This window comes from Mytilus edulis, chromosome 3 (genome assembly GCF_963676685.1).
Source record: "Mytilus edulis chromosome 3, xbMytEdul2.2, whole genome shotgun sequence".
Classification (NCBI taxonomy): domain Eukaryota; kingdom Metazoa; phylum Mollusca; class Bivalvia; order Mytilida; family Mytilidae; genus Mytilus; species Mytilus edulis.
In genome coordinates this window covers 14022423-14039326 of record NC_092346.1, presented here as the reverse complement: position 1 = coordinate 14039326, position 16904 = coordinate 14022423, and the positions used below count along the sequence as shown (strand labels likewise).

At 32.3% G+C, this 16904-nt stretch overlaps 1 protein-coding gene and 1 long non-coding RNA gene across 3 annotated transcripts; both read right to left on the bottom strand.

The window, feature by feature from the left end:
- Positions 1-4115: 4115 nt before the first annotated feature.
- On the bottom strand, positions 4116-14251 carry LOC139515875 (uncharacterized). Of its 2 annotated transcripts, none has more exons than XR_011662861.1 (7): positions 14073-14251; positions 9665-9822; positions 8386-8636; positions 6894-7156; positions 6352-6449; positions 5032-5138; positions 4116-4320 (listed from the first exon to the last, which is right to left on the bottom strand). It is a non-coding gene; the product is annotated as an uncharacterized lncRNA (long non-coding RNA). The 2 variants fall into 2 exon arrangements; XR_011662860.1 differs by having other exon boundaries at positions 5032-5122; positions 14073-14245.
- LOC139518136 (uncharacterized) lies at positions 10850-13976 on the bottom strand. The gene has a single exon (XM_071309831.1). It carries the CDS (start codon positions 13724-13726, stop codon positions 10850-10852), a length of 2877 nt encoding a protein of 958 aa, XP_071165932.1. The 5' UTR covers positions 13727-13976.
- Positions 14252-16904: the final 2653 nt, after the last annotated feature.

The following is a 16904-nucleotide window of genomic DNA, read 5'->3' as shown; positions in this document are numbered from 1 at the left end:
TTCTATTTACTTAAACTAAAGTTATAGTGCGAAAACCAAGAAAATGCTTATTTGGGCTCTTTTTGGCCCATTATTCCTAAGATGTTGGGACCAAAACTCCCAAAATCAATCCCAACCTTCCTTTTGTGGTCATCATAAACCTTGTGGTAAAATTTCATAGATTTCTATTCACTTTTACTAAAGTTAGAGTGCGAAAACTAAAAGTATTCGGACGACGACGACGCCAACGTGATAGCAATATACGACGAAAAATTTAAATTTTTGCGGTCGTATACAATTTAAGAATCTACATTCACAGCTAAATTTGGCATATCAAAGAACCCCAATTATTCAAAGTTTAATTTTGGTTAATTTGGACCAACTTGAAAACTGGGCCAATAATAAAAAATCTAAGTACATTTTTAGATTTAGCATATCAAAGAACCCCAAGGATTCAATTTTTGTTAAAATCAAACGAAGTTTAATTTTGGACCCTTTGGACCTTAATGTAGACCAATTTGAAAACGGGACCAAAAATTAAGAATCGACATACACAGTTACATTTTTTTTAGATTCAGGATATCAAAGAACCCCAATAATTCAATTTTTGATGAAATCAAACAAAGTTCAATTTTTGACCCTTTGGGCCCCTTATTCCTAAACTGTTGGGACCAAAACTCCCAAAATCAAACCCAACCTTCCTGTAGTGGTCATGAATTTTGTGTTTAAATTTCATAGATTTCTATTTACTTATACTAAAGTTATGGTGCGAAAACCAAGAATAATGCTTACTTGGGACCCTTTTTGGCCCCTAATTCCTAAACTGTTTGAACTAAAACTCCCAAAATCAATCCCAACCTTCCTTTTGTGGTCATAAACCTTGTGTCAAAATTTCATAGATTTCTATTTACTTAAACTAAAGTTATAGTGCGAAAACCAGGAAAATGCTTATTTGGGCCCTTTTTGGCCCCTTTTTCCTACAATGTTGGGACCAAAACTCCCAAAATCAATCCCAACCTTCCTTTTGTGGTCATAAACCTTGTGTTAGAATTTCATAGATTTCTATTCACTTTTACTAAAGTTAGAGTGCGAAAACTAAAAGTATTCGGACGACGACGACGCCAACGTCATACCAATATACGACCAAAAAATTTTCAATTTTTGCGGTCGTATAAAAACGGTATCGGGACTGTTCGCCCTAATAACATGTTCGCCCTGGGTACGTTCGCCCTGAGTTCGTTCGCCCATAGAGTATGTTCGCCCTACTTAAAAAATATTAATATTCAGGGCATTTAAGTTGAATAAACTTATTCAGATATTTCTATGGTATATATTCTTGAAATTTATGGAAACAGGGAAATATTTAAAAGTGTATGGCTTGTTTAGGATCATTAAAATTGTTCAATGACAAAATAATTCGGATCACTGATACTAGTCTTTTGATGGATTATTAATAATAATCAAACGTTTTGTTTTGATAAAATATTCAGCTGGAAATTAATAAAAACAATGATGTACGAACTGTAAATCATGAAACATGTTCATTTAGTATTATACTCTGAAAGTAGTAATTATTAAAGAGAAATACATTGTATTCCAGTAATTTACTCTGTAAATCAAAGGGAAAATGATAAATTGATTGCGGGAATATAAATATTCTGTCAATTTTTCAACAAACTTTAACATATTTTGTTCAAATACTTAAAATTATGAAATCAGAACAATTAGAAAAAAATAAAAATCAGGGCGAATGGACCCTGGGCGAACAGGAATCAGGGCGAACAGATACCAGGGCAAACGTGAATCAGGGCGAACGGACCCGGAATCTATAAAAACCAAGATAACCAGATAAACCGTTCTCAAACATTAAACAGAAAGTTATATGCGACACTTTCAAGTGCCTTGACATGAATAACAGACCCTTTATATACTGTCCGTCATCTTAAGTCTAGATCAAACTTTTTACGTGTCATAACCTCATGTATGCATGACTTATATGAAAGTTTGAAGTTATTTAAAGATAATGAAATTTAAGTAAATAGACTTAAATTCAGTTATCGCTGGGGCCACTGACGGATTGCGTTTCATGTTTTAGATTTTCCCCAACATGTGTGACAGTTATATTATGTGACGTCATTTGGTCCTTTTTAGAATTTCATTGCAGCAAGCAAGCTGTTTAAATTTCGTAAGCGCTACAATTGAAAATCCGCCCTCCCACTCCTTTTTTTTTTTGGACGAGATACTGCTCTTTTGTATTTATTTTTCAGGTTTGTGTCGGTGACAGTGGTGATACAGATTTGACTGATGATGTTAACTTGTTTGCTGTTGAGAAAAGTGACTTTTAGTTGAACTTTGAGCATCACAAATGATTCCCGAAAATGGCAGAATTCGCTGCATAGAATCTTAATGTTAACTATGAAATTTTAGGTTTTTGGATAATACAGACTACACTTGTGTATCGCACGTTGTTTTCTAAATTTGAAGCACCAGTGTATCCCACGGTGCATCTTTACATTTTCATATATATCTATCTATCTATCTATCTGGTTGCCATATTATCTTCGGGTAACCGACCATATATCTATCTACATAAACATATACATCTATGGTCTGTCTATCTATATATATATATTACTAGAACACACCCGTGATATCGCGGGTCCGTGACTGAATTAAAGTATATAACTATGCGCAAGCCTTATCTTAGTATTAGTTCTGTCATCTGATAAAGTCATGCCGATTATAAGATACACAATTTTCCCTGCTTTCAAATCTTTTTGTTTGAACCCGTCGAACTGGAACTTATCAATTATTGGTAATATTAAATATTTGGAAAACAAAAGTCCTGGAATGGAGTATTTTTTAATCAACAGCATTGTCCTATATTAGTTATAAATAAAGTTGAATTCTTTGATTCGCTGTTTTACGTCATGCCCGCTAACAAATTGAAGTTTATTATTAGTCCAGATTTTTAGTATTCGTATTGTTATCTTAGAAAGTCTTACAGATTAAAATACTACAATAGGTAACAATTTGACTATTTAGTAGTGTCAACCCTGTGATTATGACCCGTTTATATAGCATATTAATCCTGAATACACCGTTTGGTGGTGCGCCTGTCAGGTGCGGAACGTACAGATAAGGTAATAGGTAACAGGTGATTATACTATTGGTATCGGTATCGGACTCGACCCGGAACTTCCTAATTATTGGCGATATTAATTACGTGGAAAACAAAAGGGCCTGGAGTGGTGTATTTTTTAATCTGCACCTTAGTACTATATTAGTTGTATATAAAGTTGAATTCTTTGATTCGTCGTTTTTACGTGATGACGGCTGACAAATTGGACCTCGTAATTTTACTATTATAGATATATCATATAAATCTATCATATTATGAATAAAAGCTGTGTCAGATATCGCCAAACCATATATGTATTTTGTTTTAATGGCACCGTCTGAGACAAACCATATATACAATACAGTTACAGAAACAACACATACATTCTGTATGTGCCTGTTCAAATTCTATCATGTTGCTATATATCATGTATTGTTGTTGCCTTCATGTTATTTTGTCTCAGGTGTAAAAAGGTCTTTTGGCAATCGTCCCGTATCTTCTTATATTTTATTGACATATTCGCGTTCTCAATCCGTTGGTAAATGATCAGTTGTTGATGTAAAGTCAAAACGGACGAAATTGTAACAATAGATGTAAGGATGGGTTGATCGGAAAATATTACATTGATATCAATGTAATAGGAATTTAACCCAGCTTTGAGGGCTGTTTCAGATTTGTTTCAGACTGAATCGTAGCGATACTTCCTTTAAGTAGTCCTCATTTAAAAACTATAAAAAAGTATCTGCAATTTTAACTTGCAATATTCATAAGGAAACAACCAGCATGCAGGAAGGCGTGTTACTATACTTATTATATCCGAGCCGACCAGTATTATTTGTACTTCGTAATGACATTTGCTAGTCTGAAAAGAAGCAAACATTAATTTTTAACTGTTTGGTTAAATCCGTCTTGGTGAACACACATGAACTAGCTCACACAAACGAGACGAAAAAAGCTACAAAAGATTTGATGTAAAATTTTATTATAATATCAAGAGATTAAGGTTCCGCTAAAGTCAAATTTCAGTAAAACTTTATTGTCAATTTATTAATTATTTGAGGAACAAAGATTACCATATCATATATCAAAATCTTCGTTGTGGTGTGTAGAATACATATATAACAAAATTAAACACTTCAGCATGTATATAAGTCTAATAAGTCATTCAGAATAGAGGCACACTTTGAATAAATCCACAGCATTTCCATGTACACAAAATTCTGAAAAATATGAATAAAACTATAGAGAATAGGAATTTCTAGTACAAGCTATTATTTATTTTGAATAAAATGCAACCATAAAAGCATGTTTGGCCATTAAAACTTTTCTTTCATAAAATAAAATAGTCGGCCATATTTGATAAGGAACTACTTTTTTGTGAAAAGTATGGAGGGCAATATTGTGAAAACTAGTATATATTAATATAAATGTTTTAGAAATAAAATTAACACACTATACAAACATTGATGTAAATAGAAATAGGAAGATGTTTTTTTCAAAATTACATGTTTCAAAGACTTCAGTGCTTTTAAAATTTTAAACCAGGTTTTTGAAAAAAAGGGGGGAGTTATGTTACATATATATATAAGAACCTCATCTACACAGAATAAAAACATTACTTTGTTACCATGGGCACATTAAATTAATTACAGCATCATAAATTTTAGGAAAGATAGGTATTTTGCTATTTTCCTCATCAGTACTACACTATGTCCACCCTTGGTCCCTTCATGTATTCCAACATTTAAAGTCAGATTGAAGAAATAATTCAGCATATATTCTAGAGTATATTGTTTTGTATGACCTTCTTTTATTTGCTTCAAGGTTTTGTACCTGATATTTAAAGCTTAAATCACAAAAAAAAAAGTTTCAAATGGCTAAAGATATATATTTCCCAGGTTGGTGTTCTTTTTTATAGATTGTATATTTACCTAGTTCTGGGCAGAGTATCTATAAGTGACGTATTGCCTCCAACAAGTGCTACCAAAAAAGAATTTCTTTTCATCTGAGAATTCCAGCTTCCTGAAAGTTTCAAAGACTATTCAGATTAAGAAACAAAAAAGTTTTAATACATACATGTATATAATTAATTAGCGCGTTTAAGTTATATTCTTAGACATTTATATAATTTTAATTCAGTAACTGTATCAGTTTATTTGCACAATCTGATCCACACCTAAATTGATTGAATGTTGATTGTTGCTTTTTTTATACATTATATATATAAAACAGATATGGGTGAAGGAATCAAGACATTACCAACTCCAAAAATGCAATACAAAAAAGAAATTGAGAGCTAACTTCAACAGAAGATATATTTCTGATCTGTTTAAGTGAGCTACAAGATCACCTCTTCAACATATGGTGCTTGCTTTGGGTATCTTTATACACAATAACCAAGTATAATCAAGTCTTTATGTCAACATCATAATGAAAAGAATGAAACATATGTCTTTGTCAGCTAAATTTTGCCAATACCACGATTTATTCTGTGCCCACAAAAATTGAAGGTACCTTTTTTCTTTTTTTTTTAACAAACTATAAAGGTCATGTGTTTCTCTGACTGTGTGACTGTTTATGATGTGTATTGATTGATAATTGCGTCTTAGATGCACGATTTTGTTTTATTCATTGTCAGTGGCTTGTAACTAGCTGTCAGTAACTGCTTGTACTTTCGGATCAGTATTTAGTGTCTTTTTAGTTGTTGGGATGTACAATTAAACTCCAACATCCTCTCTGTGTTTTTGTTGGATGTATTTCTATTTGTATCCATCTGATGAGCTAAGCTTTTTTCTACTGATTTGTATAGTTCATTCTTATGTTGTATTGTTACACTACTGTCTCAGGTTAGGGAGAGTGTTGGGATCCAGCTAACATGTTTAACCCAGCTGCATTCTGTATGTATGTGTCTCCAAAGTCAGAAGCCTGTAATTCAGTGGTTGTCTTTTGTTTTAATGTGTTACATATTTGTTTTTCCTTCAATTTTGTACATAAATAAGGCCATTAGTCTTCTCATTTTATTTGTTTTAAATTTGTCGGTTCAGGGCCTCTTATAGCTGACTATGCAGTATGGGCTTGGCTCATTGTTAAAGGCTGTATGGTCATATATAGTTGTTAATTTTTGTGTCATTTGGTCATTTGTTGAGTGCTGTCTCATTGACAATCATACTACATTTTCTGTTTATACATAACTACAAAGCTAATCATGATCATTGTTCAATAATTGGAACTTTAAAAAATTACAAACTTACTATTTCAAAGTTATCATTTAACAATATCTGTAATAGTTCACAGTCACTTGCTCTTGGACAAAAGACATTATTTTGAAAAGCAGAAAACAAAATGTCAGCTGAAAAACAATAAATAAAAACAGTCATATCTCATGAATACACATTATAAGATAGACAATAGTCCTTTTAAAAAATTATATAAAATGTATATATACATCATTTTGAACATGATAAGCTCTTGATTTCTTTTTTTATTGAATTCTCTTCTTTTTTACATCTGTAATTCACAATAACTAATACAGTACCTAAAACAAAGATGACTGTGATTTAACATGAAGATGATTTCCTTACATTATGTTTTGAATTTGCCTATGGACATAACATTATTCAATTTCCAAGGACCATAACTCTGTAGATGGAAATCATTACCCGAAAGTAGGTTTTATTTTATAAAGGAACATAACTCCATGAAAGCAATATTTGTCAACATTTGAAATGGTGTTTGTGTAATTTGCAGCTTGCATTTTTTATTTAATACAATAAAATAAGGTTAATCTACGTACCTCAAATGTGTATAATGATTGATTTTTTTATTGCAATGCAGATCATTGGTCATAAACTGTAAACGAAATTCCTCAGTCAACAATAAGGTGAAACTGATTGTGATACAATAATTGCAATTTTATCACAAGGTCTATAATAATCCAAGTGTTCATCAAATATAACAGCCTTCATTATACACTTATTTCAGATTCAAAAGTTGAAAACAGATAGGCAATTCCAAATCCATCTCACAGGAAATCATAATCAGTCATGTCAGTACAACCTTCAAATAAAATATTGAAATATATGAAATAATTGCAATGCATTATCAAAAATATATGTTGAAGTTCATTTGAAACATTCAAATTGCAATTTGATGAGACAAAATTTACCATCTATAATAAACAGGTATTGAAATTTTTATCATGGTATCTTCTTTATGATATCCTAAATAAAAGTAACAAATATCTATAATAGTTTATTTAAGAATTGAATGCTTCTTTTTGTAAATTTATTGGGGTGTAAAAGCGTTGACCAAAGTACATTTTGTATGAAGCGCGGAAGCGCTTCATTCTACAAATGTACGCACGGTCAACGCTTTTACAACCCTATAAAGTTACAAAAAGAAGCATTCAATACTTATAATTACATTTTTTAGCTATGGTCATGAAAACACGAATTTTATATGTTTTATTATTTAATTCACCTGTGTACTTTATTGTTGGAGCATGTGATATCATGAGTGAAAGTTGTATTGAGCAATGCAACTGCTTACGGAATAACACGGGATGTGCAGTTAGCCAATCAGAATAAAATATTATAATGAAACATACATCTAATGTAATTATTTCATAATATAAATGACTGATAATGTAGAACTAGAAAATATATTATGAAAGAATCAAATCTTGCTCTCACAATTTTTGGATGACCATCCGTACTACATGAAATGAAATAAGAATGTGTCTCAATGATTCCAAACCTCTTGCTGTGTTACTTTAAAACTGTTCGTGGGATATTTCTAAAAGTCAAACATGATATGTGTTTTATGGTTATTGTCGCAATTTTTGTAAAATGTTCATAATATTTGGTTCAAACAAAGTAAAGTTTATATACAGCTGAAACTAATTTCAAGTCCTACAAAGTGTGGTACAGACAGACGGACAAAGGTAAAACATAAATCTCTGCAAGCAAAACAGTGGGGGATAGTAAAAACACTTGATGTCAGCAATATGTCATTATTTTAAATCAAAAAGAAGATAAACATCAGGAGGATATAAATCCTCCATTGTGTACATGTAATGTGCATATACAAAGAAGTCATACACTAGTTTTCCAGATATATAACGAAATTTCTTATGTACAGAGTTTTCTCTCAGTTTTCATTACTTTATAATTGGCGGCTTTAAGGCTTAAAAAATTATACTTCCTTAAGAAATTTATAAATGATGTGCTACAAACAGAAAATAGCTCACCCTTATTTCAATAATGGCGAGATAAAAATGTGCATACCTGGCATGTATCATAAGTCACAAAATTGAACAGAACCAGAATGATAATCTGCAACTAAATGGTCAATTTCATAAACATCATCATCTCCATCAAACAACACTTCATAGACTGCATTCAATTTTCCATCTGTCCCTTTAAGTAATGAAACAACTGTTCCTTTGTACCATTCCTTATGGTTTGCATCCTCGTCAATTATCCACTGTTGTTTAATGCTACGTCCAACAAATTTGGTCTGTTTCTGCCTTCCTCTCCTAAATTAAAAATCACTAACTAAATTAAAACAACAAGTTACTTAGATGTTCTTTTAATATATAAAATTGAGATTGGAAATGGGGAATGTGCCAAAGAGACAACAACCCGACCATAGAAAAAACAACAGCAGAAGGTCACCAACAGGTCTTCAATGTAGCGAGAAATTCCCGCACCCGGAGGCGTCCTACAACTGGCCCCTAAACAAATATATACTAGTTCAGTGATAATGAACGCCATACTAATTTCCAAGTTGTACACAAGAAACTAAAATTAAAATAATACAAGACTAACAAAATATCTATTTTTAAAAAAGGTATACATGTACATTGTATGTCTTGTATTAGATATTTAGATGCAATACATATCTCATCTATATAGTAAGAGAGATGTACTATATAGTGTAAATGTACTAATGACTTACATAATACAAAATTGTGTTTTTCGTTTTGTACATACATGTGGTGTACAAGACAATCACATGATCATTTCCCAACATGATTTTGGGTTTTAACTATATATATATATATATAATTATGTTTATATTGAAATGGTATAAATTAATTAATATTTATATGAATATGGGTAAATGTACATCTTTAATGTACATTGTACCACTTTTTAATAATGAATATATTGGAAAAAAATTTAATAAAACAACAATTGTCAAATATCTTATTCTTGTCAAAGAAACACACCAATCTTCCGTGATGTGTTGTGTTTGTTTACTTGGGTTTAAGAACAAGAGGTGACCTCTCGATAGCTTGTTATGTCTCTACTATTGGATCATGTACCTTTTTTAAGAAAAATGTAACTTTTGGATGATGTATTTTTCTCAGTAAAATGTAACCGCTATCTCAAAATTAATCTATATGTATTGTGAACACAAATACTGAAACAGGTTTGACATTTGGTAAGATGTATTGGTATGATATGTAGATGTGCATACTTCAATAACATTTTGAAATCAAAATCATGAAATTTTGTAGGATTATGGGAAACTAGCTAGATATAATATAATATTACATACGTTAGCCTATTTTGTGCAGGTTCTTTAGCTTGAGTGTTGGCTGTTTCAGAGTCTGATGAAGTGTCTGGTCTTGGATTCTGTTTTTTCGTCTTTCTTCTATTCGTTGAAGCTGATGTTATCTTTCTCTTTCTTTTTATACTGGTTTTGGAATCAACAAACTGAAATTATAAAAGTTGTATTATAAGAATATTCCATTAATATACTCAGTGTTTCATACCAGCACCACACACAATGATAATGTCAATATAATTGGTTGTGAATAATGAAAATAAAAGCTGAATGATTGTCAAATTTGGTTTGTTGCATAGTGAAAATCTTTACAATATAATAGACACCCCTTTTGATAAAAAAAAAATGTTTCCCTTTCATCCTGAGATCTTGAAAATACAGTGAACTTGTGTGTTTATACCACTATTTTAATTAATAGGCAAACAATGTGATTTTTGGTGAAAAATCTTTTCTAGTAGGCTTTTTTTTGCCGTTAAAACTTTTAGAGTTGTAAGGCAGCTATATTTTTGGGCTCTAGGACATCAAGGTTTATATATATGTTGAAAATAATTAAGGAGTATAGAAAAATTATACAACCTATTTCACCTCCTCTCATAATACATGTAATATGAATTTTTTTTTAAATACAAATAATAATTATATATATATATGTTTTCAATTATAATCATGATAATTGAGAGTGTATTGAATTACCTACTATAATGAATATTGGAAGATTGTCCTTCTCAATACATGCAAATGACAGAGGCTGACAATTACAAAGTGAATCAAATACCTGTATAAATATAATTGGAAGATGTTTCTTCTCAATACATGCATGACAGAAAATGACATAGGCTGACAATTATATACAATACCTGTATACATGTAAGATAATTGGAAGATGTTTCTTCTCAATACATGCATGACAGAAAATGACATAGGCTGGCAATTATATACAATACCTGTATAAGATAATTGGAAGATGTTTCTTCTCAATACATGCATGACAGAAAATGACATAAGCTGACAATTGTATACAATACCTGTATACATGTAAGATAATTGGAAGATGTTTCTTCTCAATACATACATGACAGAAAATGACATAAGCTGACAATTGTATACAATACCTGTATAAGATAATTGGAAGATGTTTCTTATTAAAAAATACAATGCCCTGATAAGTTCATTAAATCAAATGTTGTTCCGTAAACAACTGAATTTTAAACAAGGCTGTTTTTGGATTGATTTCAAACTTAATATTGAACTCACCCATATTCCAGGTTCTCGAATGCCTGGGCTCTTTCCTTCTCGTGGTGAGGCAAGTTCAGGTAAAAGTGCCTTAGTGAAGAAAGCTTTGAGTTTTGGTAGTAGAGTGTTCTCCCAAAGGTCAACATCTCGATAAATTCTCTGTATAAACATCTGATATGGATTCAGTGTACGCACAACAAAGTCTATCCATGGTTTGTGACAAACATTCAGAAGGCCATGGCATTGGAAAAAATAAGGGTGATTTTCCTTCAACTTCAAATTTCCATTGATAGTAATCAGGCAGAAATTGTTTGAATTAGCAGCTTCAAAAAGGTTGATTGGTTTTGAATGCAAAAGGTTTTTTATTTCAATAAGTCCAGTGCCGTCAGTTGATGATGTAACAATCCCGTCTGGACTAGCAGCTAAAAATTTGTTGGTTGGGTGAATAACAAGACCAGTTTTATTCACATAGATATTCTCATTATCTTCTGCTTTCTTAAGCTTATATTCCTCTATGGTGGTATCTTCTTGTAGAATGCCATTTCGTGTATGTCTATTTCCTTTGAATTGGGAGTACAGCAAATTACGGACAAATTTATTTATAGGTAAAGATGGGTTTCGTCTAATGATGGAGCCAAAGTTTGAAGCAGTTATTCTTTTATGACGTTCAGAATGCCAAAGACCAGATTGAGACTGTTGAACTGTTGATAGTGTAATTTGTTTACATTGATCTGCCGAAAGATTGATGTGTGTATCCAAAAAATCATTCTGAAGTTTTTCAAGCGCTGAGGTAGATACATCAGTAGTAACCTCAATGGCATCTGTACCATACGATTGTCTAGCTTTCCTTGTAGTGCAGCCTTTCAGAGATGAGATTTTTCGTTTCCACCTTTTTTGTTTGACATCTGGCTTTGATTTGTGCCGAATGGAATTTTTAAGCATCTGTTCGTTACGTTTGTACCTAGCTGTAAAATGTTTTCCTGGTTCTGTTGCTGTACACGTTTCCCAAGCCTGACATGACCACTGCGGACCTAAATTCATGCGAAGAGCTCCTCCATAGCATCTTGCATGCCATGACCCACGGTTACAAAGGTTATAGACCTTTCCTCCATCAAATTTGGTTCGGATGTGCATCCAACTCTCTGCCAGGTTAGTTGTACTGTTGCTGATAAGGCGGTCAGATTTCTCAGCTATTCTGTTAAGCAAGGTCAAGACATCCTTAATTATATGTTGTTCTACATTACTGTACTGTATGGTTGTACCAAGTCTGGACTCTTCCTGGGATGCCAAGGACGATCCTTCTGACCAGAAATCTATCTGACAATCTAAAAGATCTGGTTCATCAGAGTTTTTTACTATGGTGGGTGAAGATGCTGTTGAATGATCAGAGTTTGATGAAGTACATGTATTAATATCAGATGATGTATCTGTTTGTTGGGTTTTAGCGCGGCAGAAGTCAGAACAGTGATCATGTTGACCAAAAACATGATTGACCGAGTTTATGATGTCATGGCGAAGTCGTTTAATTGCTGTTGATACATCTACTGTTTGTTCTTTTAGTTCTTTTGACCTAAAGCGGATGGCACATCTTAATGCACTAACCAGGCGCACTCGCGTTGTTTTAGACAAATGATGTCTCCCTTTGTACAGTGGGTTTTCAGTAACCATCTTTTCCAAGTTGGAACGATAACATTTACATATATGGTTGGCGCATTCCTCCTTAGTTACCTGTCTTCCCCACCCTGGCACTCCTTCCCTGATAGTTGCAAAAACAGAAGAGTCCCCATCGCCTACCACTCTCATGTACCGCAAACCATGTTTTTCTTCTGCCTGTTTAAACCCTTCTAAAATAATGTCACTTTCCATGGACTGGCTGTCTTTGTCCCAATTCTTAAAGCATGTGTGGGGTTTATTGTCATTCTGACCACAAATATAGCAGTATTTATTCCGAACACCTATGTGTAGCAGTTTCTTAGTTTCTTTCCCAATTATTATAGCAACCCCACCTGCAGCGTTATAGGAATGCTTATGAGTCCTCTTTGACCAACCTCCATCTACTATTACTGTAATAGCAGGAACCTCATGATGGTAATCATTCCTATCAATTGCCAAACGTCTTTCTTCCTGACCCGCTAGCATCATCTCCCGTTCTAATATAGAGTGCCACCATTTCCCAATGTCAGTTTCAATTGATGTAAAAGTTGGCTGAGACAAACCAGGTGAATTCAATGTGGCCATTAGTTCATTCAGATGTGCTGGGCCATTGCCAGTGACCATACTACCCCAAACAGCACGCACATTGACGTCATAACGTTTTGAACCAGGGACCTTGGGACTCGTATCAAATTTAAATTTCTTGAAACACCCTTGGCACTCTGCCATCATCACACTGGCTAAACCTAACGATCTCACCTCTGTCTGTAGCTTGATAGGAGTTTTTCCTTCAGACGAAACCTTCATTGCCTCTACACATAAACATACATGCATTGTTATTTCAGACACATGTGATTGCAAACAGTCTAAGTTCATCATTCTGTAACCTTTTGGACTGAGGTCTTTAACTTTGAGTATCCTCATTCTGAAGTTATCACCATAGGAAAATGCGGTATAAATAGAGGTGTTTGACATATGTTTTTTCAAAGTAGTGCCATAGAAATTATGTATTTTCTTTATCTTTATCTTCAAAATGTCTTTTTTGATGTTTCTAGATTTTTTTTTAATTCTGTAAATAGGTCTCCCTAAATGCCTCCCTCTCCTTACTCTGCTATGCCTACCCAGACTTCTACCAAACACTCTATTCTTTTTACTTTTACTGCCCATAATAAATTCTTCTTTGATATTGTCAACACATGTAGTGGCTTCCTTTTGTCAACCTTGCTTTCCATACACGTTTTTTAACATTTTTAAATATAACTTTATTTTCACTTACCTTGGTTGCAATGTGTTTCTTACCCATATTTTTACCATTCATATTTCCATGATTTAAATAATTATTTAATTTAAAAGTAATACAAACTCACCAAAATGACACACGTGTAAACATGTCTGTTTGGTCTACATTGTATTTATTTTTCCGTTAAGGACTTAACTGTGATATCTGATGATTGTTTTTTGGAGATATATATGTACTAAACAAGTATTTCAATATATAGGATCAATTCCTTACCAATCAAAGTTCACCGATTAGACAATAAACTGACATTTTCCCAATGTTTACTTCACTTGATCAAAAGATCAACCGTAGTTCTTCAAACCGGAAGTGATTTCTCTCATATAGTTATTTCTTTCGCATCAAAATTTAATGATTAAATCGATTGTTTAATGTCCAAAAACTTAATTCACCTGAAATATATAATAAAAAATATCAGTACACTCATTCAATTTTAAAAAAATGCTATTTTTGTTATATTCGAAAGTGCGGTGTGATATCAGATCATGAAATTCTACTTTCGTTTTCAGAAGAATCACAGAACACCCAATTCAACAGTTTATTTTATTGTGTAAATGGTAAAAAATGTTTTTAAATTACAGCTAAATATTCTCATACACATATGAATTTGCAAGTCATAAAGTGTCAAGGGAGATCAAGCAAATTAAACAGTTGTAAATAGTAAAAATTCAATCATACAACAACATTGTAAAAATGGCGGCTATCCAACAGCGTGGGACACTCTTTTATTCTTAACTTAATAGAAAGACAGATGACTTTTAGCAAGTTTTAGGTATAGCTCGACCTGCATTGAAACATAAAGAATACTCGGTGCCAATTTTGGGTGATATAACATTGATTTAAGAATGTTCTATTTTTTGAAAAAATGTGTGTTGTGAAGATGCATTTTCAACTTTTAACATTGGAATAGTGTATTTAATTTTAAGGTTTGATACAAGCCCTGCATGGTCCCACAAATAATGGTAAAAATTTTATAATTTGACAAAATTTCAGCCCTCAGTAATTTGTTTAAGGTACAAAACATGTACATTTGGTAATTGCACCACCAGATTGAAATTTTGACTTTAGCGGAACCTTAAACAATGGATGAAAGTACTGCGAGTAAATAAAAATAAAGTACAGTAAAGTGTGATTATTATGTTTGTTTTGCATATAATAAACGTTTAATATTTTGAGCTTCTTTGTTATATATTTTCTTTGTTCTAATACTGAATAAGAGTAGAACACAATGTTGAATGCTTTACCCCTATGTTGACATTTTTACTTATTATGTATTTTTGTTTGTTCACACATTCTTGTCAATATAATTGAGTTCACAGTTGGATGCGACTGTCATACAAGTGAGAGGTTAAGTTAGCTTGTTAAAAACCTTGTTTAATCCACATAAGATAATGCCAGTACCACGTCAGGAATATAACAGTTGTTATCCATTCGTTTGGTGTGATTGAACTTTCGATTTTGCCATTTGATAAGGGACTTCTCGTTTTGTATTTTCCTTGGAGTTTAGTATTTTTGTGATTTTACTTTATAGTACAGTAAAGTGTGAACATTAAGATGATCATTTGGAAAATACAAGAACAATTTAGTACACTCATTTGGACAATAAAAGTAAGATATAATAATACAGTAAGATATGAACATCCAGTTGACCATATGGAAAAAGCAAGTAAAATAATAGTACATTTGCACTAAAGTATGAATATTATTTTGGTTATGGTGATAATAAAAGTAATATAGTAAGTGAAGTTTGAAATTGAATTATTCATTTGGCAAATACAAGTAAAATTTAGCACTCTAAAAAATTATCATTTTAAAAGTAAAATATGGTACAGAGAAGTTTGAACATAAGGTTGATCAGTTAGAAAATACAAGTCAAACATAATAAGTACAGTAAATTGTGAAAATTCAATTGATCATTTGGGTAATACAAGTAAAATATAATACAATGAGATGTAAACATTAGTTTGATCATTTAGGGGGAGAGGGGACCCACCCCACCTTTTTTGGGGAACATTTTGGTTGAATATATAGGAAATAACTGAAGCATGACTAAAGCAGGCCCCCCCTCTTATCAACATTTCTTGATCTGCCACTGGCACAAAAATACAAATAAAATACAATGAAATGTAAACATTAGTTTGATCATTTGGGAAACAGAGGCGGATTTAGGGGGGGGGGGGGGGGGGCAGGGGTCCCAGCCTACCTTTTGTTGGCAATATTTTGGTTGAATATATAGGAAATCACTGAAGCATGACTGAAGCGGGCTCCCCTCTTATCAACATTTCTGGATATGTCACTGGCACAAAAATACAAATACAAATATAATTTAAAACAATGAACTGTGTACATTAAATTGATCCTTTGGAAAATACAAGTAAAATATAATACAATGAAATGTAAACATTTAGTTGATATTTTGATAATACAAATAAAATATAAAACAACGAAGAGTGTACATTAAATAGATTCTTTAGAAAATACAGGTAAAATATAATACAATGAAATGTAATCATTAGTTTGGTTATTTGGGAAACAGGGGCGGATTTAGGGGAGGGGGGCAGGGGTCCCAACGCACCTTTTGTTGCCAATATTTTGGTTGAATATATAGGAAATCACTGAAGCGGGCCCCCCTCTAATCAACATTTCTGGATCTGCCACTGGAAAATACAAATAAAATATAATACAACGAAGTGTGAATCTTAAATTGATCATTTGGAAAATTCAACTGAAAATATATTACAGTAAAGTGTCATCTTGAAAAAAAGCATTTAGAAACTGCTAGTAAAATATAGAACAGAAGAGAGTGAGCACTATATTGACCATTTGGATAATACAATGAGAATATAGTACTGTTATGTGTGATTAATCTGATCATATGGAGCATACAATTGCAAGTATATCAAAGAGAATAATTATCTGATTATTCTGAACATAATTTTTATGGATAATACAAGAAGAGTATTATTTGTAACACAGTTTGATAGTAGACTTTATATGATATATAGCATGTATAGGGAGTCAGTAAATTCCATATAGGTCGAGAGCAAA

What these genes read in the sequence shown, in the direction of transcription:
- LOC139518136 (XM_071309831.1), bottom strand. Translation starts at nt 13,726, where the DNA reads ATGGGCAGTAAAAGTAAAAAGAATAGAGTGTTTGGTAGAAGTCTGGGT.